The sequence below is a fragment of the Moschus berezovskii genome, chromosome 2 (genome assembly GCF_049115385.1).
Source record: "Moschus berezovskii isolate FMDL1 chromosome 2, NW_MosBer_1.0, whole genome shotgun sequence".
Lineage (NCBI taxonomy): Eukaryota > Metazoa > Chordata > Mammalia > Artiodactyla > Moschidae > Moschus > Moschus berezovskii.
Window position 1 is genome coordinate 51,863,113 of NC_142461.1, and position 27,828 is coordinate 51,890,940.

General features: G+C 40.0%; 1 protein-coding gene across 3 annotated transcripts in view; it reads left to right on the plus strand.

Annotated features, from left to right (window-relative positions):
- HECW2 (HECT, C2 and WW domain containing E3 ubiquitin protein ligase 2) overlaps positions 1-27,828 on the plus strand; it is a 446,193-nt gene that overhangs the window by 313,351 nt on the left and 105,014 nt on the right. For all 3 annotated transcript variants that reach the window (XM_055397171.2, XM_088828674.1, XM_055397174.2), the window contains 6 exons: positions 6,885-6,985; positions 7,714-9,063; positions 10,122-10,217; positions 19,655-19,805; positions 20,469-20,572; positions 21,086-21,210. In XM_055397171.2, coding sequence (XP_055253146.2) covers positions 6,885-6,985; positions 7,714-9,063; positions 10,122-10,217; positions 19,655-19,805; positions 20,469-20,572; positions 21,086-21,210 — 1,927 coding nt within the window. The remainder of the gene's footprint in view (positions 1-6,884; positions 6,986-7,713; positions 9,064-10,121; positions 10,218-19,654; positions 19,806-20,468; positions 20,573-21,085; positions 21,211-27,828) is intronic.

Here is a 27,828-nt window from a genome sequence, read left to right on the forward strand (position 1 = left end):
TTGGGGGTGGGAGGAGACGGGGACAACAGAGATTGAGATGGCTGGATGGCATCACCGACTCGATGGACTTGAGTTTGAGTGAACTCCGGGGGTTGGTGATGGACAGGGAGGCCTGGTGTGCTGTGATTCATGGGGTCGCAAAGAGTCGGACACGACTGAGAGACTGAACTGAACTGAATGGAATCTAATTCTCTGTCCATTAGAGGCAATGGTTGAGCCAGACCACATAAAGTAGGAATATTATGCTGAAATTCTAGCATCAGTTCAGTTCAGTTCAGTTCAGTTCAGTCGCTCAGTCGTGTCCGACTCTTTGCGACCCCATGAATCACACACAGCACGCCAGGCCTCCCTGTCCATCACCAACTCCCGGAGTTCACTCTAGAATTTCATAAAACAGGGAAATTGCAATTATTTTTTAAAAATAGCAATTATTGCTTCTAGTGGAGATAATACTCTTTTGTTGTTGTTCAGTTGTTAAGTCATGTCCAGCTCTTTGCTACCCCATGGACTGCAGCACGCCAGGCTCCTCTGTCCTCCACTATCTTCTGGAGTTTACTCAAATTCATGTCCGTTGAGTCAGTGATACTGTCTAACCATCTCATCCTCTGTTGCCCCTTCTACCTTTGCCTTCAGTCTTTCCCAGCATCAGGGTCTTTTCCAATGAGTTGGCTCTTAGCATCAGGTGGCCAAAGGATTGGACCTTCAGCTTTGGGAAGTTTTTAAAAATTATTTTTAGGATTGATAGAAAATGAAAAATTATAAATGGTGAGAATTAGCTATTGGAAATATAATATGTTTATAATTTAATTTACATGAGTATAATCATATAATTTATATAATATCTGTGACTTTTGACAGAAGTGTCCATTTATGTATACCTGTAAGAATGATCAAGGAAAAATAAAGCCTTATTAGTGCTTGAATCTCCTGTTAACTTGCTGACTTTCATTCAGTCTTTTAAAGAATGGACACATAATGCTGCCTGGCATAGATTCTGTGTGTACTAGAAGGAAGTCTAGCATGAATTTGTGATATGCCAGAATTATGAACTATTTCCACACAAGTATATTAAAAGCATTGCCTGATACTTAGGGATTTGCTTTATTAAATAAATATGATACTACATATTAGTGTATCTACTCTTATCATCTAAATATATTTTTAATCTGATCATTACTTTCTATCAAGTAATTGATACATCTTGAAAAATAATGAGTTTTCTTTACTTATGTGTTTTGAAGACTGCAACTCTCTGAAGTAATTGGAGTTTCATATGGTAAAATTTTATAGGAGGAGCTGAAACTCCTTACTGATTACCTATTTCAAGAGTATTGGTTTGAATGTGACATTTTTTCAGAGAGTGACTTGCATTCTGTCCAAAAAGCACGTCACTTTCCCATGCTTTGTCATTTGCTCTGATTACACTAGTGAGAAAATGTCTCAATCAGGCAGTGGGAGTTCTTTGGCACTTATTCTTTGTAATTATATACCATAATAATATATAATATAGGGTACACAATTATCTATCACAAGAAAGAGGCAGGATGAGTCAGATGAAACTGAGTAAGAACCAGGTGAATCCCCTGGTAGTCACTCAGCAAGGATGAAACCCTCCTGACTTGGAATTTCTGAATAGGGAGTCTTTCCTGTACTTACAGACGGTAGAGTTGAGGAGTATCTTGTCAGTTTGGGTGAAAAACAGCACTAACGTCTATTAAAAATCTTTTTTCAAAGTTAAGAGTCTCATTTGTTATATTTATTCAACAAATATGTGGATGTGTATACGTATAGTATCTACTAAATGTTAAGCACTGTTTGGGGTATTCGGAATATGATAATGAGCAAAAGAATGGATCCCATTCTTAGAATCCGTACTAAACATTTACTTCCTAGCTAAAATCCATCACTTTAAAAAAAATTTTTATTTTTATTGGAGGCTAATTATTTTACAATATTATATTGGTTGGTTTTGCCATACATTGACATGAATCCGCCTCGGGTGTACATGAGTTCCCCATCCCGAACCCCCTCCCACCTCCCTCCTCCCCTTATCCTCCCTCTGGGTCATCCCCGCATACCAGCCCCGAGCATCCTGTAACATGCATCAACCCTGAACTGGCGATTCGTTTCACATATGATAATATACATGTTTCAATGCCATTCTCCCAAACCATCCCACCCTCACCCTCTCCCACAGAGTCCCAAAGACTGTTCTAAACATCTGTGTCTCTTTTGCTGTCAAGTATACAGGGTTATCATTTTCATCTTTCTAAATTCCATATATATGCATTAGTATATTGTATTGGTGTTTTTCTTTCTGGCTTACTTCACTCTGTATAATAGGCTCTAGTTTTATCCACCTCATTAGAACTGGTTCAAATGCATTCTTTTTAATGGCTGAGTAATACTCCATTGTGTATATGTACCAAAGCTTTCTTATCCATTCGTCTGCAGATGGACATCTAGGTTGCTTCCATGTCCTGGCTATTATAAACAGTGCTGCGATGAACATTGGAGTACATGTGTCTCTTTCAATTCTGGTTTCCTCGGTGTGTATGCCCAGGAGTGCGATTGCTAGATCATATGGCAGTTCTATTTCCAGTTTTTTGAGGAATCTCCACACTGTTCTCCATAGTGGCTGTACTAGTTTGCATTCCCACCAACAGTGTAAGAGGGTTTCTTTCTCTCCACACCCTCTCCAGCATTTATTGCATGTAGACTTTTGGATAGCAGCCATTCTGACTGGTGTGAAATGGTATCTCATTGTGGTTTTGATTTGCATCTCTCTGATTATGAGGGATGTTGAGCATTTCTTCATTTGTTTGTTAGCCATCTGTATGTCTTCTTTGGAGAAATGTCTGTTTAGTTCTTTGGCCCATTTTTTGATTGGGTCACTTATTTTTCTGGAATTGAGCTGCAGGAGCTGCTTGTATATTTTGGAGATTAATTCTTTATCAGTTGCTTCATTTACTATTATTCTCTCCCATTCTGAAGGCTGTCTTTTCACCTTGCTTATAGTTTCCTTTACTGTGCAGAAGCTTTTGATTTTAATTAGGTCCCATTTGTTTATTTTTGCCTTATTTCCAATATTCTGGGAGGTGGATCTTGGAGGATCCTGCTGTGAATTATGTCAGAGAGTGTTTTGCCTATGTTCTCCTCTAGGAGTTTTCTAGTTTCTGGTCTTACATTTAGCTCTCTAATCCATTTTGAGTTTATTTTGGTGTATGGTGTTAGGAAGTGTTCTAGTTTCATTCTTTTACAAGTGGCTGACCAGTTTTCCCAGCACCACTTGTTAAAGAGACTGTCTTTTCTCCATTTTATATTCTTGTCTCCTTTGTCAAAGATAAGGTGTCCATAGGTGCGTGGATTTATCTCTGGGCTTTCTGTTTTGTTCCATTGATCTATATTTCTGTCTTTATGCCAGTACCATACTGTCTTGATGACTGTGGCTTTGTAGTAGAGCCTGAAGTCCGGCAGGTTGATTCCCCCAGTTCCATTTTTCTTCCTCAAGATTGCTTTGGCTATTCGAGGTGTTTTGTATTTCCATACAAATTGTGAGATTATTTGTTCTAGTTCTGTGAAAAATATCGTTGGTAGCTTGATAGGGATTGCATTGATTGGGTAGTATACTCATTTTTACAATATTTATTCTTCCAATCCACAAACACGGTACATTTCTCCATCTATTAGTGTCCTCTTTGATTACTTTCACTAGTGTTTTGTAGTATTCTATGTACAAGTCTTTTGTTTCCTTAGGTAGATATATTCCTAAGTATTTAATTCTTTTCGTTGCAACAGTGAATGGAATAGTTTCCATAATTTCTCTTTCTATTTTCTCATTATTAGTGTATAGGAATGCAAGGGATTTCTGTGTGTTGATTTAATATCCTGCAACTTTACTGTATTCATTGATTAGCTCTAGTATTTTTCTGGTAGAGTCTTTAGGGTTTTCTGTGTAGAGGATCATGTCATCAGCGAACAGTGAAAGTTTTACTTCTTCTTTTCCAATTTGTATTCCTTTTATGTCTTTTTCTGCTCTGATTGCTGTAGCCAAAATTTCCAGAATTATGTTGAATAGTAGTGGTGAGAGTGGGCACCCTTGTCTTGTTCCTGACTCTCGGGGAAATGCTTTCAGTTTTTCACCATCTAGGATAATGTTTGCTGTGGGTTTGTCATATATAGCTTTTATTATGTTGAGATATATCCCTTCTATTCCCACTCTGGAGGGTTTTTATCATAAATGGATGTTGAATTTTGTCGAAAGTTTTCTCTGCATCTATTGAGATAATCATATGATTTTTATTTTTCAGTTTGTTAATGTGGTGTATTACGTTGATTGATTTGTGGATATTGAAGAATCCTTGCATTCCTGGGATAAAGCCCACTTGGTCATGATGTATGATCTTCTTAATGTGTTGTTGCATTCTGCTAGAATTTTGTTAAGGATTTTTGCATCTATGTTCAGTGGATATTAGCCTGCAGTTTTCTTTTTTTGTGGGATCTTTACCAGGTTTTGGGATTAGGGTGATGGTGGCCTCATAGAATGAGTTTGGAAGTTTCCCTTCCTCAGCAATTTTCTGGAAGAGTTTGAGTAGAATAGATGTTAGCTCTTCTCTAAATTAATCCATCACTTTTTTAAGTCTTCATCATCAACACCAACACTTTTGTTGCCCAAAGAGGAGGAGAGGAAAGTCAATTTGATTTTATCAAAGAAGGGAAAATTTTATTATTCCAAGACTGAATGTCCAAAGAGATGGGTGAGGACCACACTGCTGAGAGCAGGTTCAGGTAGTTTGCTGCTGGGTTCATGGATTAGTGGACAAAGGTGGAGCGTCTCTGCATGTCAGGCACTGTCTAAAGGCTGGAAGACAGCAGTCAAGGAAAAAGACATCACTTCTGTTATGCAGGTTAGTCATTGTAGAATTATTAGAACACTCTAATGTAATAGCATTTAACATACTTGTATCATCTAATAGTTAATGCCAAAACATCCCTTTACAGAAAAAAAATTTCTTAAAATACCAGCTTAAGTACACAAAACATTGTGATATCAATTGCATTGGGATGAACCATGAGTAAATATCGTTAAAATCCGTGCTACTTAAAGCAGCCAAGGATTACGGAAAGTGCTCATAAAATGAGATATGATCTGGGGCCTACAGAGCAGGGGCTTCTATGTCATAAATATCTGTGTTCCAATCCTGGTTCTGTCACTTAATTGTTGTTTGGCCTTGGGCAAGTTACCTATCCCTGTGCCTTAGCTTCCTCTTCTAGAAAACGGGGTCAGCACATGGCTGACACGGAGGATCGAAGGATATGACGCATGCATAGCCCTTATTAAGGTGTTAGCACTCAGATGGGGGAAACAAAGCATTTTAAGAGCATCAATCAAATATTTATTACAAAATTTATAGGGATAAAAAGAAAAAGTAAAAGAAACAATCTTATTGTTTTAAGAAGTTCTTTGTATGAAGCCAAAGAAATTCATCAGAGCTGAACTTGGATTTTACGTTAGCATGTGTTCTTTTAAACAGGTAACATCTATTTAAAATTATGCCCAGGAGGTAGAGAACAAGGGAAATAGTCGTGTCGATTAGTAATCAATAGGGACTAGAGGCTCTGAACTCTACAGTGGTTCAAGTATTAGGTGGAGGCCTTGTGTTTTCCTCCTAAGTTGCCATTAGAGGGCAGTGTGAGAGCAGAGATGGTGTGATTTGGTTCTATCCCTTTGATTATTTTCCTTAATTAAGAATGCATCAGATTCAGAATGAAAGTTGCTGCATACAAGGTAATAATGTAATTGTATTTGAATTTGATAAATAAACACAGAGTTGAAAAATATCAACTATTTCATCCTCAAGGAAGCCGATAGCCTGAGTCTGGAGCTAAGATGGAGCAGAAGCTAGGCAGGTCCAGTTGTGTGGGCCCCTCCACTCCACCTGCCAGTATGGCAACAAGACCCCTCCAGGTGGTGCAGCCAGCTTCTCCAGCCATCCCATCAGTATCTCTCACAAGTTGCCCAGAGAATCAGTGATAGTCACCCCCACCAAGTGAGGACCAAGAGCGAGCCCCTTATTCTACAAATGAGAAAGGGGAGGTACTGCAGCCCCCTGCCCCTCACACAGCTGGAGCAGCTATCAGAGCCTGGCCTGTTCTCACACGGCTCTTTCCTGACTCCCCACTCCTCTTCTTCAGAATATAGCAGCTCTGTACCCTCCATGTGATGACCCTTACCTCATCTGTCTTTTCTTTTGCCCACACCACATGGCATATCTTAGTTCCCCGACCAGGGGTCAAACCCCTGCCCCTTACAGTGGAAGCACGGAGTTGTAACCACTGGACTACCAGGGAATTCCATGTGTCTGTCTTTTTAGAGGGGCTTCCCTGGTAAAGAATCTGCCTGCAGTGTGGGAGACCCGGTTTAATCCCTGGGTCTGGAGGACCCCCTGGAGAAGGGAATGGCTACCCACTCCATTATTCTTGCCTCATGCTAAATGCTAAGGAATGCTCTATTCATTTACACTTGAGTAAGGAAACACTCAAAATTTTAGGCCTTTTCCAGCTCCTTGATGGCTTTTTAAATGTCCTTTTCCTGATCACTCTTAGCAGTGAGAGAACAGCAGTGCCCTTTAAAAAATCATAACAATATTGTATTGCATTTACTAATAATTTTTCTTGTGATAAGATTCCCTTTTATTCCTGGGTTTATAAGCATTCATTTGTACAAATGAATAATATTACATTGACTCTAACATGCCTTTTCATTTTCTCATGAGTCTGAAAGTTTTAAGAGAAATATGTGGGGTTTAGGGGGTGACCTGTAGGAAGAAGATGAAGCCTGACAGCAGAGTAGCAGGATGAAAGAACCATTTCTATTCTTGCAGTGATCAGATGCTCAGCTACAACCTTGGCAGAAGGCTCCCAGCTGACCATGTGAGTGGGTACCTCCAGTTCAGAGTGGAGGTCACATCTTCTGTGCATGAAGGTGAGATATCTGTGTAAATACATCACTGTAGTAGAACTTGTTACATCTTACTCTGTTGTTAGTTTACATTTGAATCTTACTCTGTTGTCAGTTTACATTTGAACGGAATTGTTTGTGTCCTGTTCTGAACATAAAATAGCTGCTGAAGTTTTCCAAGCAGATATAAAAGCCTGTTTATATATATAAAAAAAAACTCACTTAGGTTTTTATCTGTGTTTGGAAACTGGGATGTGGGATTTTCAGCAGTGGTGAACATGTAGAACCTCATGTGTCAAGCTGACCAGCAATAGATATACCTGTTTAGTAGTGAGTAGTGAATCTTAGCAAGTTGGTGATAACTGTAAAACAGTCCCCAGCCTTTTTGGCACCAGGGACTGGTCTCATGGACGACAGTTTTTCCACAGACCAGGGATATGGGGGATGGCTTTGTGATAATTCAAGTGCATTCCATTTATTATGCTGCAACTGACAGGAAGAGGAGCTAGGCATAACGTGAGTGATGTGGAGAGGCTGTAAATGCAGATGAGGCTTCACTCACTTGCCTGCCACTCACCTTCTGCTGTGTGGACTTTTCCAGTGTGTGCCTCTGGGGTTGGGAACCCTTGCTGTGAAGAGCCCTCAATGGGATGACTGAATTCTTTGAACTGATTGGTGGCAAAAGGATTAGGATATTAAAAGTTAATTCATAATAATGCCTTTGTTTTTATAAATGCTGTTTTCTCCTTCAGATGCCTCTCCAGAAGCTGTTGGCACAATACTCGGAGTCAGTTCTGTGAACGGAGACCTAGGAAGTCCTTCTGATGAGGAGGACATGCCAGGGGGCCATCATGACAGCCCAGTTTGTTCCAATGGACCAGTTTCTGAGGAAAGTGCTGATGGGACCCCCAAGCATTCTCTCAGGACTAGTTCTACTCTGGAAATAGACACAGAAGAATTAATTTCTACTTCTTCAAGGACCTCACCTCCAAGAGGACGTCAGGATTCACTCAATGATTATTTAGATGCTATTGAACACAACGGCCATTCTAGGTCAGGTGCAGCTACTTGCTCGGAGAGGTCTGTGGGAGCCTCTCCAAAGCTAAGGAGTAGTTTTCCCACTGACACAAGACTCAATGCAATGCTTCATATCGACTCAGATGAAGAAGACCACGAGTTCCAGCAAGACCTGGGCTATCCATCCTCCTTGGAGGAGGAAGGAGGGTTGATCATGTTTAGCAGGGCATCAAGAACTGATGATGGGAGCCTGACATCTCAGACAAAGCCAGAAGACCACCCAGTGGAGACCGAGGAAGCCTCCACTAATGAAGCTGCTTCCTTTGAGGATAAGCTGGGAAATCTTCCAGAGCTTGCGGAGACCTCTTTACCCTCAGGCCCGGTCCCAGATGAAAGCGAGAATGGCCCAGAGTCTCAACCGAGTGTGGACCAGGGCAGCACTGAATTGTGTGGCTCTCAGGAAGTGGATCAGCCCACAAGTGGGGCCGACACGGGCACTTCTGACACGTCCGGGGGGAGCCGAAGAGCTGTCAGTGAGACAGAGTCCCTCGATCAGGGGTCTGAGCCTTCCCAGGTGTCCTCAGAAACAGAACCCAGTGACCCTGCCAGGACAGAGAGCGTGAGCGAGGCCAGCACCAGGCCCGAGGGAGAGAGTGACCTGGAAGGGGCCGACAGCTCCTGCAATGAGAGCGTTACCACGCAGCTCTCCTCGGTGGAGACACGGTGCTCATCCCTTGAGAGCGCACGGTTTCCTGAAACTCCAGCCTTTTCTTCTCAGGAGGAGGAAGATGGAGCCTGTGCAGCAGAGCCCACCAGCAGTGGCCCTGCTGAAGGGTCCCAGGATCCCATACGCACTCCTGGTTCCTTACCTGTGGTGCAGGTGCCCAGTGGAGAGGAGGAAGGGCCAGGGTCAGACTCGGCCCCTGTACCTGACCAGGAGGAGGTGGGGGAGGTCTGGCAGCGGAGGGGCAGCCTGGAGGGAGCTGCTGCTGCTGCTGAGAGCCAGCCCCAAGAAGAGGGTGCTGCTCGGGATACCCCAGGGGCTTGTGAAGGGGCCACTGCCCAGGAGGAGGGCGCGATTGGAGGTAGGATGTAAAAGACAATATGGCCCGTGTCTCAGGCGCACCTGCTCAGAGGGTTGTCCCTCACTGTGAATTATGCTGCAGGTCAAGCATTAGCTGAATTCCTCACCTTTGGGCTCAACAGCTTTTTTTTTTTTTTTAAATGGATCTTCTATTGCTGAAATAAGAGGGCTGTCAAAAACTGAACTTCAAGGCTCTGTATCACTGTGGGCACCTGCTTTCCCTAGGAAACTGGCCTGTTGGGGGGAAGAGCCTGTGGTCCATACACCCCTGGAGGCCGGGAGTGCCTAAGGGCAGATGTACAGGAGCAAACTGCGCATGTGCATGCCGTGCACCATTGCATTCATGTGCCCAGGGCTCGGTTCTCTCATCTGGGCAGTGTGAAGAAGCGTTTAATAAGGAATTTCTAGGTGTGTAGATACAAAACCAGACAGGCTGGCAGCATCTACCAGTATTATCTGTGAGGTTTTCTGGAATATCTTAAGTCGCTCCTTATTGCATGAAGCTTCAAAACAGAAGGTTCATGTGTGCTTTGCGTCAGAAGTCATTTTTTGCCTTCTCCAGTATAAGAAATGTCTACTAAGTTAGGTGATGTGTTCTGACACTTGGAAATATGCTGTTTGAGTGTCTGAGGATGCAAATTTACATGTAAAATTTGCTTTCTGTCTCAGTGAATGTGCATTGGTAGAATGATTCCTTCAAACTGTTCTATTATAGATGCATCAAAAAGTCCGAGGATAATCTCATATGCCTAAATAGCATAGACTCAGAAATAGAAATGATTTTCTTATTCTGTAATTTATTTGCTACCTAAAGTATCTCCTTTTTTCTTCCTCCATATTTTTTTCTCCATTCATTATCTTGAGGTCACTGTGTGACCCTAAAGGATTGGTGCATGACTAGGGCCGAGGCCAGTGTGGGAACAGGCAGAGGAAGGGAGGGATGGGAAATGTGACTGCCCCCAGGATTTATGTAAAGCTCTTTTTTTTTTTTTTAACAAGGGCTGTTTTGACACTGAAGGGGAAAACAATACCCAGGTAACTGTTTACCTTTAATCCTAGGTTGTCAATCCAACGGCCACCAGCCACTGCGATCGCTGCCTTCAGTTCGCCAGGATGTTAGCCGGTACCAGAGGGTGGACGAGGCTCTCCCACCAAGTGAGGAACTGCTAACTAAAGGGCTCACCTTGACCAGAGGGTGTAAGGGTGACAGGACCCATGGGACTTAAAGGATGGATGCCCAGGACCCCAGAAGGGAGCTGGCAGCTGTCACTCGACTGAGCAGATACAGTCTGGAAAGTGCTTAGCTGTCGACTCCCGGCTGGCACTGTTCCATCCGATGAAAGGGCAGCTGGGGAAAGTAAATAAAGGGAAAGAAATCCAGATGTTATGGACGAAAAACTTTAAATTTGCCTAATGACAGCATGAATTTTCAATTATTACACAAATACTCAATTATTGTATAATTAATTATTACACAAATATTTCAATTATTACACATATAGAGATTGTAACAAATAGGTAGAATCTCTTAGAAAAGCTTTAGCTCCATGTATTATACTGTTTTTTATTTATTTGTAACACTTTAAGTCATTAAATACAGGGTCCTGGTTTTTCTCTTAGGGATATCCAGAGAAATGTTATTAATTTCAGAAGTTATTATGTTTTTTGGAGTATGATGATTATCTGGGGATTTGAAAGGTATTTCATTTCCTTCACTTTCAAGAAACACATAGCATTTAAAGGAAACATGGGTGAGGACTAGGGATGCTAGGAAAGTTATGCAACCTAAATTCAGAGAGCTGAGTGATGCCCATGGCCAATCATAGGCTGGATGTAATTTAAACTCTATTTAAGTTTCTAGAATCCTTTAAAGCAATATTACTCGGTGAGAGCAAAGCATTTTGGTAAACAGTGATATTAATAACAGGAAATACTGCATTTAAGAACTTACTGGAAAATACATCTTTCTGCCTTATTGCTTTTCATTCTGATTCATCTCTCTGTTCACTCTCTTATATGTGATCATGGCAAGAAGCTGATCCTTTTGTCCCTCTGTGTTTTAAAAATGGTGGGATATAAGAGAGGAGAGATAGTATGCATTTAAAAGGCTAAAATGCTGAGTGGTTAGTTTGGGTGAATTCTGACAAAAGAGCTGAAGGATGCTATGTGCAATTTGTAGAAATACTGAATTAATCATTTGGAAATATTGTTGTGCACAAATCCTCCCCTTGCTAATATATTTGGATAAATGAGGGTGATTATTCATAGGAAACATATATTTTAAGCAGTTTTAAAAAATAAGCCAAGAGATTAACCATTGTGTCATGTTAAGAAGGTTGCAGGTTGGGGAGGGAGACTTCCTTATTACTTACCCTTGCAGAAAACATTAGGGGCAGAAAAGAAAAATATTCCTGGGTGATATATAGATATAATTGGAGAAAATTGAATTGGAAACATCAGGAGAGAATTGTGGGAGAGCTTGTTTACGTGCGTATGTGGATTAATAATAAGTAATTGGAGTTTCAGGCACCTGGACGTGAGGCATGGCGTTGTGTCAGTGTTTGGATAAATGGCATCCTCCTGGCCACCTCTGATGAGATCGGGTGCATTTGGGGTGATATGGCTGTAGACTCCTGGCTACATCTGAATTCTGTTGGACTCATAATTTGGTCTCTAGATTGTATTTAAGAAAGACAGGTACTTTCCTGTTGAAATTATGTCCACTCTTTGTGCTGTTTCCATGCATTTGTTTCAACACTGGTATTTGCATTACACAGATGTAATACTAAAATTTTAGGATTTAAAGAAATTAACAATTGGTTGTTCATTTTAATAACTTAATATATCCAAAATGAGAAAAACACCTTAGTAGTATATCCAATTTAATGAGTAACTGATGAACAGGAGGAAAATTCTTGAGTTGTTCCTTCTTATGTATTATTAACTTGCAAATTTGGGGTTTTACATTATCATTAATCAGTTACAGATTATGTCTGAGCATACCTGATTACTGTTGAAACTCTGTCCCCACACTGCTTTATTCTCTCCTATTCCCAGTCTGTCTCATCTATTGACAGTTTATTTAATCACTTGGTTGCCTGTGTTGTTTGTCTGTCCTGTCTGGCCAGTTCTCTGCCTTCCTTTCCTCACTGGGCAGCTCTGCTGCTAGCAGTCTCTGGCCATCCTTCTAACTTAGAGCTATGGCATTCTGCATTCACATATTGTCTCATGGGACCCTCAGCTAAGGGGATCCACTTTGAGTGTGCAGATTGGTCGGTCTCTTAAATGACCTGGCTAAATTATTTTAAGGTTCAGTTCAGTTCAGTTCAGTCACTCAGTTGTGTCCGACTCTTTGTGACCCCATGAATCACAGCACGCCAGGCCTCCCTGTCCATCACCAACTCCCGGAGTTCACTCAAACTCATGTCCATCGAGTTAGTGATGCCATCCAGCCATCTCACTCTCTGTCGTCCCCTTCTCCTCCCGCCCCCAATCTTTCCCAGCACCAGAGTCTTTTCCAGTGAGTCAACTCTTCGCATGAGGTGGCCAAAGTATTGGAGTTTCAGCTTTAGCATCAGTCCCTCCAATGAACACCCAGGATTGATCTCCTTTAGAATGAACTAGTTGAATCTCCTTGCAGTCCAAGGGTTAGGGTTATACTTTTAACATTACTTGTTATAGTACCTGGGGGTTTCCCAGGTAGCACTAGTGGTAAAGAACTTGCCTGCTAATGTAGGAGATGTAAGAGACACATGGGTTCGATCTCTGGGTTGGGAAGATCCCAGAGGAGGGCATGTCAACCCACTCCAATATTCTTGCCTGGAGAATCCCCACAGACAGAGGAGCCTGGTGGGCTACAGTCCACAGGGTCACAGAGAGTTGGTCATGACTGAAGTGACTTAGAGTGTGTGCATGCATTGTAATACCTAAAACTTATGTAGTGCTTTACAGTTTATAATGCATCTTAAATGTTTTAAAAAAAATTCTTTGTAACAATTTTGTGAAGTAGGTCAAGAAAGTCTTATTTGTAACTTATAGATCAATGGGTAGAAATCAACTGACCTGATTCTTTATAGATGGAGAAAGCAAAGCCCAGATAAGTAACTTAAGATTTCTTACTAATAAAAGTTGAGATGGGCTTCCCTGGTGGCTCAGAGTGTAAAAAATCTACCTGCAATGCAGGAGACTGGGGTTCAGTCCTTGGGTTGGGAAGATCCCCTGGAGGAGGGAATAGCAACCCATTCCAATATTCTTGCCTGGAGAATTCTATGGACAGAGGAGCCTGGCGAGCCCCTGTCCATGGGTTGCAAAGAGTCAGACACGACTGAGCAACTAACACACACAAAAGTTGAGACAGAATCTCAAACATTTTTTCCTCCTCTATGATTTAAGATTCGGAGAAGGCAATGGCAAGCCACTCCAGTACTCTTGCCTAGAAAATCCCATGGATGGAGGAGCCTGGTAGGCTGCAGTCCGTGGGGTCACTAAGGGTCGGACACGACTAGCGACTTCACTTTCACTTTTCACTTTCACACATTGGAGAAGGAAATGCAACCCACTCCAGTGTTCTTGCCTGGAGAATCCCAGGGATGGGGGAGCCTGGTGGGCTTCCGTCTATGGTGTCACACAGAGTCAGACACGACTGAAGTGACTTAGCAGCAGCAGCAGCAACATACAGTGAGGAAACCATCCAATAAAGCTTGTTTCTCTCTGAAGATCTGCAAACTCAATTAAGGGGATACAGAGATGTCCTTGCTATGCTTCTTCACTCTTATAGCTGACTGTGTGGTCATCTATATGTCAGGGTTATAACTTAGTCTCTGAACATCTGTTTGATCTCATTTTATGTAAAGCAGGTTTCCTGCTTTGTTTGCTTCTTCCAGCCTTATTCCTCCTATCTCAGGATCAAGAAACAGATCTTGGACTTAGTACAAAGACTGCCTCGGCTGTAATGATGATCTACCGATTGGTTCTCAAACTCTTATTTTTGCTTTAGGCCATGGACCCTGTACTGTGACCTTGCAGACTATATAACCCCAACTACTGGTTGAGAGACATTCCAATGAGCCATACAAAATAAGAAAGCTCTGGTTCTTAAAAGCGGCATGGCACTCTTGAGACCCTTGCAGGGAAGCTGGTTGAGTTGAATATGTACTGAGTGCCTTAAGAATCTGCTGTATCTTATTCTGAGATGATTGATAGGCTGGTAGCTGGAGGCCATTCAGGGCTGAAGCCCACTCAGATGTTATCAGCATGACGAATTTTGGTCTTTTTAACGTTAAGATGAGTGAGAAAAAAAGAATGGTCAGCTCAGCCCCTTCTGAAAAGCTATTTTATTTTTCTCTTACTGCCTCCAGTATAATTGTGACTTAACCCATGTCTGCACTGGAGACAATAGGAAGCTGTTGAAAACTATTTTTCCCCCAAAAGGGTAGGAATAGGAATAGATTCAGGATGAATAATTCACTGATGAACAGTGGACTCTTATAGAATCTAGACTAGTGTATTACTTATATGGTGGGTTTAAATGGGTAGCCCTGGAAAGACACAGGGGAATGGTTACCATTTTTTTGTGTGGTTGTGCACTTTTGTTATTAGAACATCCTTTGAAATAAAGGTTTAAAAGAAGGCAGTGAATCTTAAAAGTACAATTAATCTTATAGAATTTCTACTCTGTTTAAAGCTAGGGGCTCTTAGTCTCTAGGAACTCAAAGTTATTTCTGAGAAAAAAAATTCATGCTTTTAATCTAAAAAGCTTCTTTCTTAAAAACTGAATATTAAGAGGTTTTAGATTTTTTTATGTTTTTTAACTTTTTATTCGAACATAACATGCATACAGAAAAGAGCCCATTCTGCCTGCTAAATTCTCACAAACTGAGCCCACTTGGGCAACCAGCATCACATCACTTGTTTCTTGTGCCCCCTCACAGTCTCACTGCCAAAGGGCAGGGGCACCTACTGTCTTAAATCCCAAAAGCATAGACAAATTTAAGTTACTTTTGTACTTTATACAAATGGTATTATAATTCCTTGATTGTTTCAATGAGGAAAAATTTGTAGCATCTATTACAAAGCTTAATTATTTCCTTAAAAGTACCTTTAGTTCATTATAACTTCGTCATCTCACCATTTTGGTGAGGACACCATGATTATTATCATTTTTATAGTGAGCGTATAAGTTTACTTCACAGTACTCAGGTGTTTCACTTTTCTAAATCCAGTTATCATGAAGTCAGGCCCCACTCACAGTCCTCTCACCACTTTGATTCATGTAGACAGTTCGGCACTGGCTTCCCTGAGATGTGACTCATCCTGTCTAGACATTGATTCTTCCCAGCCTCAGCATTCACTGAGATGCGTTCACGTCTTCGTCTGATCACCTGGGTGGTCCAGCGGAGACCAAGGTCTAGTGTGAAAGGAGTGAGAAAGAAGAATGACGAGATGAAGAGGGGCCTTGTGGTTGACCCCGGCTCCATGCCCATGTGGGCTGATTCCAAAAGTTGAAACTAAGACCTCACCTGCTCTACCTTCCTGCCTCTGGGATAGGCACTGTGACAGTGGCTTGGTGCAGATTTTGACGCTTTCTAATTCTGCAACTTCCCCTTATTGTCCAGCTATTTAAAGGGGGATATTATTAATATATTTGAATCTCAGGGTATCTAAGTGTCCCATTGCTCCTGGATTTCAGTTTGGAGTATTTAGACTGAAATTTCATTTCTTGTGAGCCTGTACTTCATGACCTCTGAGAAGTCCAGCATTAGCTCCATGGGTTTGTACACTGAATTAGCTACGTTTTAAAGTTCTTATTAATTTGTGTGGGTGTTCCTTAAATTTTAGTGTGCTTAGGAACCACCTGGGAAGGTTATTAAAAATGTAGATAACTGAATGCTGGCTTCAGATGGTCTGATTCTGAAGAGCTGGGATATCTCCTGGGAATCTACATTTACACTGATCCTCACAGTGATTCTCACACATAGTTTCAGAGCCTCATACCTTGAGATACATTTCTCTACATGATGGTTTTCAAACCTTTTTATTGCCATGAAACTCTTAATGGAAATGAAGTCTTATGTGGAAGACCAAAATGCACAAAAGATAATATTGGAGCTGCAGTGACTGAAGTGCAGTTAGTGGGTGGTTTTCAGGACCCCAGAGCCTCTGGACAAAAAGTATGAATGGATTTAGAGTCTATATTGGAAATTCTGGCCCAGACATAAGATGGTGCTAGGTCCTTACTGAACCTAATGTAGTAAAATGCATGTCATTTGCCGACTCACGTTATTTTAGATATGAAAGGGACCTTAGCAATGGTTGCTTCTGTCCTCTAATTTTTCAGGTAAAGAAACTGTAGTCCATAGAGGTGTCATAATTTGTTGAATGTCATACAGCAAAAGTGTGACAAAGCCATGGCTAGATACAGGCTTTCTATTTACTAATCTAGTTCAATGCATGCGTGTGCACACACAAACACACACAGCATACTGTTTATATACCCCCAGTTTACAGCGTGGCAAGACAAGGAAGTAAATGCTAAGATCCCAGTCTTCTAACCCTGCCTGTCTGATTTTAGTATTAGCTGTGAATGAAACTTGTGTCGGACAACGTGTTCTGATTTGCTTCCTTAACCAAGAATAAACCAGGCCTCATATGAAAACTTATATTAAAGCAACCATACCCCTGCCTCCTGAAAAGTAATTTTGATATATAATGATAGAGGACTGACCTTCCTATAGGCACCTCTGCTGTCTTTGCCTGGATGGAAGGGTATCAACTACTTGGGTAAGCATGGATGTGTAGTTCACGAATATGCCAATAGCATAGCAGTCTTTCCCAATTGAATGTCAAGAGTCCACTTAAGACCAGTAAAATAGCATTTCTCTTTATGGGGATTTAGGTAAAAACTTCAGTGTAAAGATTCGATATTTGATAGGGAGAGTCATAATGTGCATCCAGCATCCCATATTCTGAGAAAACAAATTTTTGGAAATTGTTTTCTTTTTTTAATATAAATTTATTTAATTGGAGGCTAATTACATTACAATATTGTATTGGTTTTGCCATACATTGACATGAATCCGCCACAGTTGTACATGTGTTCCCCATCCTGAACCCCCCCTCCCACCTCCCTCCCCATCCTATCCCTCTGGTTCGTCCCAGTGTGCCAGCCCCGAGCACCCTGTCTCATGCATCAAACCTGGACTGGCGATTTGTTTCACATATGATAATATACATGTTTCAGTGCCATTCTCCCAAATCATCCCACTCTTGCCCTCTCCCACAGAGTCCTTCTTCCCTTTGTATAGAAATATCTTTCCGTTCTGTTCCGTTCAGTCGCTCAGTCGTGTCCGACTCTTTGCGACCCCGTGGACTATAGCCTACCAGGCTTCTCCGTCCATGGGATTGTTCAGGCAAGAATACTGGAGTGGGTTACCATTTCCTTCTCCAGGGGATCTTCCCGACATCTTTACTGAAATACAAATTAAAGTTATTCCTGGCCTTTGTGGAAAGTGAATACAAGATTCATTCTTTTTTATAGCTATACTTTATTTAAATTATTTGCTCATTTATTACATGCTATGTGCAAGGTACAGTGGTGAATATATTTGGAGATTACCCCTTTCCCTCAAAGCCTTTCCCCTCCATTTTGCTACCCATATGGGCCTCATACAGGTCATGTTTCATGGCGTAAATTCTTTTATAGTTTATTCAAGGGAAAAGTTTCACCTTATTCCTGAAGTTAATTTTTTATTTTCTTTTGTCAGAAAATGGAAAGTATGCAACAGTGTGTTTTCTTTTCTGACTCAAATGCCAGAAAACTTGGAGCCAAATTTTAGTTACAACCTTATCTTGGGAGCTTGGCAGCATCTTTCTCTCTCTCTCTGCTTCCTTTAGTTGGTTTCTATTCTGTTTTTATTCCTAATTGACCTATTCTACATTTTTTAAAAATTGGAAGCTACTGTAAACATTCTTGGTGGGAAGGAATGGCCATTTGTTTCCATGTGCGTTTGATTTGACGTACAGCATGTGCTTGAATCATCCTGGCTCTGATGAGAGAGGAATGCAGTGGGAATACTTGTTCTCAGAATCTTGGAGATGGGAAACTATGTGAAGAGCAGAGCAAAACAATGGAATGGATCAAAGGGTTTGAAAAATGGTTCCTGAACGTGCTTTTATGTCCTTACCGTTTGACCGCATATGGCAGGCTGAGCACATGGTCTTTTGCAACTGTCCTACTGATGAGATTGTAACTGCCCTCAAATAATTCAGGTTTGGCAGCCTGCTTCGTCATGAGTCCATATCACCTTGGAGCATGAGCGACATGGAGTTGTTTGTTGTCTTCTGTTCTGCTTTTCCTCAGCCCAAGTTTTCTTTCCCTTGCCATATGTCGTAAGTTATGACAGGCTGAGAGCAACAGAAGGAAATCTTTCCAATTCCAGCAGAGGCAGCCCTCAGTGGTCTTCTGGTGCTGGCTGGTCCACCATGCCAGTCTTTGCAATCCTAAAGACTTTGTTGGAATACGTGTTCCGCTCACCTACAGAGTAAATGCCATAGCTGGTCAGGAGCAGGCATACTTTCCTCTCGGTCTCTAGTTTTAGATCCATGTTTTCTGTTGATAGACTGTGTGATCACATGGAGAGTTTTGATATTAACAGAGCTGTTCAAGAGAAAGGTGCTTATTAATTTCAAAACATATTTGCCATAGAAATAGCATTATATAAAGAACTTTCCTGGTTAAAGAATAGATCTCTGCTGTTTTCATATATGAATTAGCCTTCCCAACTGCAGTCAAGTTAAAATTGTTGCCTTTTGTAAAGATCAACTCATGATCTGCTTATTTTAATAGGGAAATGGCCTCTTAGAGAATTCATAGAGGTGGGATATCTGGCCCTGAAGACCAGTCTGGTTGCTGTGTTTATTGAATGTGCTCATATATGTTTATTAACAAAGACTAATACATTTAATAAGATTCCTTAAACAGAAAATTAAATAATCTTTTAAAACATGGTATTTATTTGAGGTTGGAAACAAGTCATTAACCTTGCTCTGGAAATGTATTCCTCTTTGGGAAAGTGCAAATGGAAATTCATGATACTGTTTGATGACTAGGATAGCAATTTCTTCTGAAGACTACATCTACTAAAATTGTGTATAAATGTGCATGTGGAAATTTCCAGCTGTGAATCTTTCTTCCAAATTGGGGAAAAAACAGAAAAATCTTTTTTTTTTGGTGAAAATAAACATCAATACCAATTTTGATGTGAATATCTAAAATATTATGATACCAACCAGTATTTTTTAAATGCTGGTACTTATATGTAAAGGATGAGTATTGGAGGCAGATCGAGGGGGATCCCCCATGATCAGGAATTTTTTAAGGGGTTGGTTATGCACTCAGGGGCTGTTTACTGACTGGTGAAACACATTCTGGTGTGGACTAGGGGTGGGGGGGGTTGCTGGATTATGCAGCCAGGTATATGTTATTAGCCCCAAATTATAGCATGTCAGAGAGATAAACATGTGCTGCTTAATGAGCCACATCAATGGCTTCAGTTGCTCCTCCTAATCCCTCTCCATGCATTACTGCTGTTTAGACTGGGAGGCGCGCATTGACAGCCACGGCAGGATTTTCTACGTGGATCACGTAAACAGAACCACGACGTGGCAGCGGCCCACAGCTCCCCCTGCCCCGCAGGTGCTGCAGAGGTCCAACTCCATACAGCAGATGGAGCAGCTGAACCGGCGGTGAGGATGGGCAGTTTTGTGGTTGGGCTAATTTTTACATGTGCGAAATGGAAAATGCGGTTGCCCCTTTCATCTTTGGGTGTCCTATCATTAAGGCGGAGCTGTGGCCTCTCTTTATTCATAGACTTCATTGACTGTCTGTCTCTTGGTTGAAAAGTATTAAGCTCACATCCACAGCTTGCTTGGAAACTATAGAGAGGAAATAAGTAATAATCAACCCAAGGCATTGATTTTTAGTACAACGGAGCATATATATTTGTCATTTGAAGCCAAATAGCTTTTGAAATATCTAGAATCTTCATTTGTGATGCATCTTTATTATTTGCCTAAACTTTTAAAATCTGTCCTTCTTTTTCAAAAATGAATTGCTATGGAACAAAAGTTATTCTTAACAATATGGGAATTTAGTTTTCTTTGATTAGAGGCAACAATTTAAAAAAATGTTTTATTAATTTGTTAGGAAAATGTTCCACAAACTTTGAACAGAAGACATTAAATTCAATGATTTACTTACTTAACAGATGGCCCCGAAGGTAGAGGAGTGAGTTTGGGGGAGGAAATGGCCCAGGCTGGGAAGATGGTGAAAATGTCTAAGTTCTGGGGCAGTGGTGAGCCCCATGTTTTCGAGGCTGCTGTGATCTAATTCTAGGCTCCTGATTTTAGATACCAGAGTATCCGCAGAACCATGACCAATGAGAGGCCTGAGGAAAATAGCAATGCTATTGATGGGGCCGGGGAGGAAGCCGACTTTCACCAAGCCAGTGCAGGTAAGAGCCTGAGGGTTGGTTTGTTTTGTAATCTCACAAAAGTAGAAAACAAATAAGTAAGGGTTTCCAAGAAATGAGAGTTTCTTTAAAAGGATTTCTGGTCTTCATTAAGATCTGGTAATCCAACTCAAAAAGTCAAATTCACCAGACCCCTCTTCTAATTTTTGACTTTTTATTTAGTACTAAGAATCACAAAACCAAATAGAATATAAATTACTTTAAATTTCTGGATCTGTGCGGTAGTGAATAAAGAAAGAATCTGATCACCTGAAACATCTCAGGATGTGTTAAAATGTTAATAATGACTATGAACATTACTGAGTTACGTTTTAGTGTGATGAAGAGCAGTTGGGTTTTACACATGAATTTAAAGATAACAAAAAAAATATCTTGAGGATTAAAATAATAGTAAATGATATAGGTGTTCTTTTAAAATATAAATGCAAGTGAATAAGTATGTTTCCACCACGTCCAAAGGTTTCCCTGAAAGCCTTTGTGGTCTGCCCCATCTAGATTTCCGACGGGAGAACGTCCTGCCCCACTCTACCTCCAGATCCAGGCTCACGTTGCTGTTACAGTCTCCCCCCGTGAAGTTTCTCATCAGCCCAGAGTTCTTCACCGTGCTGCATTCTAACCCTGTGAGTAGCCAGTCTGAGAGGATGTGAGCAAAAAAGCAATAGGCCAAAGGAGATTATCCTCATTTGTGTATTGACAGTAAGCATGGAAATAGCTGATAGCTTACCAAGTGCCATGTGTTCCAGCTCAGCATTAAGTACTACCCATGTCTTAAACCATTTAGCCCAAACATAGAAACCTATGAGTTCGATAAAACTTCTGTCTTTTCCTGATGAAGAAAACCGAGGCACAGAGGGGTGGAATAACTTGCTCAAGGGATTGTTAGGGTTAAAATCCCAGAGATGCTGACTCTGTACTCTTAATGACCACTTTATTTTTCCTGCACAAATATAACCAGATATCTGAGCGCTGACAACAAGCATTGGTTAGATTGGGCTTTGAGATCATGATTATGGGCTCTCCAAAAGAACAAAGGAATATAAAATATTGCATTGCTGTAATCTGAAAAAATAAATCAATAAATAGAGGAATATTTTAAAATATATAAAATGTGTGTGGGAGGTCATGGTAGTTCTTTTTTTTCTTTTTTTTTTTGCGGGAGGAGAGTAGTGGTGTTTGGAGCAATTGAAATAGCACAAGCACAGACCCTAGGGCTCAGAAGAGGGCAGAGAGGCTGCTGTGTGGTGATAGAAAGAATGAGTGGTGTGGTATTACACTGGACATTGGAAAGTCAGCAAGATCCGGATCATAGATCTGCCTGTGGGGCATGGCAGGGGATTTAGATTCTATTCTGAGATCAGAGTGACATTCTTGGATTTGGAGGCTGTAGAAAGGCAATAGTGGAAGGTTTTAAAGACTGATAGTTTTAAAGATTGAGTAGGAGTTTACCCTAGAAATAAGATAGGCCAGAGCTCTCTAGGTAGAAGGAGCATCATTTACAAAATAAGAGATTCATAAAGTTGCAGGGCTGTCTTAGTAATTTGAATTTGTAGAACTACCGAAACTGAATTATTAGTGTAGCAATTTGGTATTGCTGGTATGTGGAGAGCATAGGACACTAGCAAAAGTCAGATTTGAAAGGTAGGAAGAAGCCAGGTTGTTGTTGTTAGGTCCCCCAGTCTTGTCTGACTTTTTGCAACCCCATGGACTGCAGCATGCGAGGCTTCCTTGTTCCTAACCATCTCCTGGAGTTTGCCCAAGTTCATGTCCATTGCGTTGGTGATGCCATCTAGCCATCTCATCCTCTGACACCCTCTTCTCCTTCAGCCCTCAGTCTTTCTCAGCATTAGGGACTTTTCCAATGAGTCAGTTGTTTGCATCAGGTGACCAAAATACCGGAGCTTCATCTTTAGCATCAGTCCTTCCAATGAGTATTTAGGGTTGATTTCCTTTAAAATTGTCTGGTTTGATCGCCTCGTTGTCCAAGGGAATTTCAGGAGTCTTCTCCAGCACCAGAGTTCAAAGGCATCAATTCTTTGGCACTCTGCCTTCTTTATGGTCCAGCTCTTAAACAACTGACTACTGGGAAGACCATAGCCTTGACTACATGGACCTTTGCCAGCAGGATGATATATCTTCTTTTCAGAAGCCAGGTTACAGGAATCTAAACTCATGTACGAAACAGTTCTAGGAGATTGAAGGCTTTCATATAAGGAAGAATGAATAACATTTAGAGTTGTCACTGTAAAACAATAGTCATGCTGTGGTGGCAAGAGCTTTGAACTTGGAATCAGGTAACACAAGTTTTCCTTTGCTTGTTCATTTGTTTATGCCTTCATTCAACCAATATTTATTAAATGCCCATAATTTGCCTAGTACATTCCAGACTCTCAGGATAGAGTGGTTAAACAAGACAAGAGTAGAATAAAGATGAACTAGTGAACAAAAAAAGATAATTCAGGCAGTGAAATGAGTCATGAGGCAGCTGAAACAGCTGGGCTAGGGTGAGTAGGGGTGAGTAGGGGGCCAAGCTATTGGAGATGCTGGTTTAGATCAGGTGGATGGAAAGACTTCTCCTAGATGTTATAAAATTTCAAGAAGCTAGGAAGGTAAAGGTCTTAGAGAAGAACTTTCCTTGCCAAGAAAGAGCAAAGGCTTGACAGGAATGAGTTTGATGTAGTATATGGTATGTTCATAGGGGTGAGCAGGGCTTCAAAATGTAGGGTTTGTGTAATCTGGCAAGGAATTTGGGCTTCATTCTAAGTGGGTTTTATTCCTAAAGGAGTTCATATGGGGATGTAGTTTTGATTTTTTTTTTTTAAAGTTTCTTCTACCTGCTATGTTGAGAATAGGTTTTAAAAGGCAAACTTGTTATCTGGGAATAAGTGAAAAGGCCCTATGGTGAGACATGGAAAGGACTTGGACTAGTGCAGTAGAGATGGTGAGAATGTATCTTGGAGAAAGAGCTGATACTTTTCACATAGTCAATGAGGTCAGCACCTTCTTTGTTGAGCCAGATAATCGTTTTTGAATATTGGACTTATTTTTTTTAATTTTGTTTGTGTGTATATGTGCTATTTGCAGGTAATAGCATAATTTGAACTTTATATTATTAGCATTTTATTTTATTCACCAATTTCTTAAATCTAGAACTTATGTTTAGAAACTGGCAGCAAGCAAACTTTTTCTGGAAAGGGCCAGAGCATAAATATCTTCAGCTTTTGGGCCAAGGACAGCATGTAAATGAATGGATGCGATTATATTCCAATAAAACTTTGCAAACACAGCCAGCCAGTCCATAAGTCTCTAGTTTATTTATTTCTAGTCTAGACAGCCCATAAAACAGTATTAAGACTTGATTTGCACTTGCTGATTTCTGTAGTGTTAATATTCCCACTGTGGCCAATTTCAAGCTACCATCTTTTTTGTTGTGTGATTTCTGTTTTGTTATATATATTCATTTTTGTATTTTCTTGATTTCATGTATTATGTGATAACATCCTGTGTTTGTCTTTGTCTTATTTCACTAAGCATAATACTGTCTAGGTCCATCCACATTGTTGCAAATGGCAGAATTTCATTATTTATTTATGGCTGGATAATTGTGTCTTCTTTAGCTGTTCATCTGTTGATGGAAACTGGTTGCTTCCTTATCTTGGCTATTGTAAATAATAGTGTTGTAAACAGTGGGGTGCATGTATCTTTTCAAATTAGTGTTTTTTCCCAGATTCATACCCAGGAGTGGAACTGCTGGATCACAGGGTAGTTCTATTTTTAGTTTTCTACGAAACCTTCATGCACTTTTCCACAGCAGCTGTACCAATTTACATTCCCACCAACAGTGTACAACAGTTCCCTTCTTTCCACATCCTCACCAACATTTTTTATTTGTAGATATTTTGATAATAGCCATTCTGACAGGTAGGAGGTAATATTTCATTGTACTTTTGATTTGCATTTCTCTTATGATTAGTGATGTTGAACACTGTTAGTTATCTGTAAGTATTGTTTGGAAAAAATTCTGTTTAGGTCATCTGCATGGTTTTTAATTGGGTTGTTTGTATTTTTTGATACTGAGTTGTATGATCTGATTATATAATTTATATTCTAGTCAAGGATATTAACCCATTGTCAGTCATATTGTTTGTAAATATTTTCTCCCACTTAGTAGGGTTCCTTTGCTATGCAAAAGCTTTTATGCTCAGTTTAGGTCCCATTTGTTTATTTTTGCTTTAGGAGACATCCAAAAAATAGATATTTCTATGATTTAGGTCAAAAAGTGTTCTGCATTTGTGCTCTTCTAGGAGTTTTATGATTTGATGTCTTACATTTAAGTTTTTAATCCATTTTGAGTTTAGTTTTGTATGTGGTATGAGGAAGTGTTCTAATGTCATTCATTAACATGTAGATGTCCAGGTTTCTCAGCACCACTTACTGAAGATATTGTTTTTTCTCCACTGTATACTCTTGCCTCCTTTGTCATAGATTAATTGACTTGAAGTATGTGGGTTTATTTTTGGCTTTCTGTTCTGTTCCATTTATCTATGTATCTGTTTTTGTGCCCAGCACCACACTGTTTTGATTACTGTAGCTTTGTGCATAGTCTGAAGTCAAGGATCATGGTCACTCTAGCTTTGTTCTTTTTTCTCAAGATTGATTTGGCAATTCATGGTCTTTTGTGCTTCTGTACAAATTTTAGGATTTTTTTTGTTTTTTTTAGTTCTATGTAAAAATGCCATGGGTATTTCATAGGGATTGTAATAAATCTGTAGATTGCCTTAATATGGACATTTTAACAATATTAATTCTTCCAACCCAAGGATACAGAGGATCTTTCCTTTTCTAAACATTTTCAGTTTCCTTTATCAATGTTTTATAGTTTTCAGGACATAAGTCTTTCACATCCTTGGTTAAGTGTATTCTAGGTATTTTACTCTTTTTGAGGCAGTTTTAAACAGAATTGTTTTTTTGCTTTCTCTCTTAACTCATTATTAGTGAATAATAGAAAAGCAACATTTCTGTATTTTAATCTTGTATCTTATGACTGCTGAATTCATTTATTAGCTCTGAAAGTTCTTTGGTGGATACCTAATCATATTTATTGACAAGAACAAAAATTAAGTAGATACATAGTTGCCATAACTCTAAAGGAAAGCTTGAGGAACAAAGTACTGTTTTTTGTTTGTGTGTGTGTTTGTTTTTACTATTTTTCCATTGTAGTTGCTTTAAGGTATATTCTACTGCCCTCTGCTGGTTATGATCAGATTGTTTCCAAAATTATCTTAAACCATTTCCCCTGGTAACTCAAGATTTAATTCTTTGTGTCATGTCTTTGATATTTGGGATGATCGTGTTTGTCTAATAATTGTCAAACATACATACATTTCATTATATGCAACTAAATAATTTTCCAACATACATACCAAATGATTATTTTATACTGGAGGGGGTAGCCATTCCCTTATCCAGGGAATCTTGCCAACCTTTACCATCTGAGCCACCAGGAAAGCACTAAATAATTACTACTTTAGCTTTTAATATGTTCTAGAAACACCTTAATTCTATCATATAAACTCCTTTCTACTTAATGAAGAAAAATATTGTTCTAAAATACTCAAATATATTCTTATAAGTCAGAAACTTGTGCTATTGCAAAATAGATGAGTTGATAATTACAGTTAGTTTTGTCAATAAGTTTAATTTTCCCTCCATTTTACTTCTTAGCCAGATGAGAAAAATATAAAGTCCCTATGATTAAAAATATTGTGAAGATAAACTGCCTAAAACAAGACTATTTCCATATACTAGCATATATCTTATAGAAACAATATTAATTGATTTTGTTTATAATAAATTTTGTTTAGGGAATAATATATACAGATGCTCACATCCACTTCCTTGTGAGCCTTTGTATACATTAACTATGGCAGCAGTGATAATGTTTTCCAAGCATGAATTCAGAATACCTATTCTTGATGAAGGATTTCTGGGAAATGAAAGATTTTATTTAGCAATAATGTACTAACGTGTTATTAGAAATAATAGACTTAGAGTAAATTAAGACTGGGCAAGGTAATCCTGGACATAAGATCACTATAACACTTAAAAAACCTGCTCCCAAAAAAGGAGGTTTGATTATTACTTGCATTGATTGTGATTAATTAATTGATAAGTTGGTTGATTGATAAGACATATAATTTTCTTATTCTGTTGCCAAGTGGCAATCGTTTCCTCTCGGTTCTTCTCAATATTTTTCACTTCTAACTCTTCAAACACTTAACCATACAAAACACATTAAGCTCTCAGGAGTGTAATTTTAATGAAGTTCCACAAAGAAATTCAGTTAATACTCAGTTGATCATTCATCCAACCATGCAGTGTTTATTTCTTTACTAGAATGATAAGACAAGAAACAACCAAAAGGACTGGGAAAGGGAGTTTTGGATTAGAGAAAGGATAAACAAAAATCCGTCTAGTCAAGGCTATGGTTTTTCCAGTGGTCATGTATGGATGTGAGAGTTGGACTGTGAAGAAAGCTGATCGCTGAAGAATTGATGCTTTTGAACTGTGGTGCTGGAGAAGACTCTTGAGAGTCCCTTGGACTGCAAGGAGATCCAACCAGTCCATTCTAAAGGAGATCAATCCTGGGTGTTCATTGGAAGGACTGATGCTAAAGCTGAAACTCCAATACTTTGGCCACCTCATGCAACAAGTTGACTCATTGGAAAAGAGTCTGATGCTGGGAGGGATTGGGGGTGGGAGGACACGGGGACAACAGAGAATGAGATGGCTGGATGGCATCACCGACTTGATGGACATGAGTTTGAGTGAACTCCGGGAGTTGGTGATGGACAGGTAGGCCTGGTGTGCTGTGATTCATGGGGTCGCAAAGAGTCGGACACGACTGAGCGACTGAACTGAACTGAACTGAATTCTTAGCTCTGCTAGTTTTATCAGTGTATTTTAGCATTTTCACTGTTACTGTGACCTCTGTTTCCCAAACTCTTTTCTGCCTCCAGTGAACCCCTTTCTCCCACCTTCCCCTGTAATTTTCCCTCTCCATTCTTTTGAGTGATTAGGTTGTGCTCATCTCTGTATCCTCAGGGTTTAGAACAGGGCTTAGCACATAATTAATAAGAGGTTATGAGACCCTTCTTCCCTTAATAGAAGGTGGAATGCTTGCCCAAGATCTTCAAAGACTGAAAGTAGAAAACAGTTTTACTACTATCATTGATCTGTTA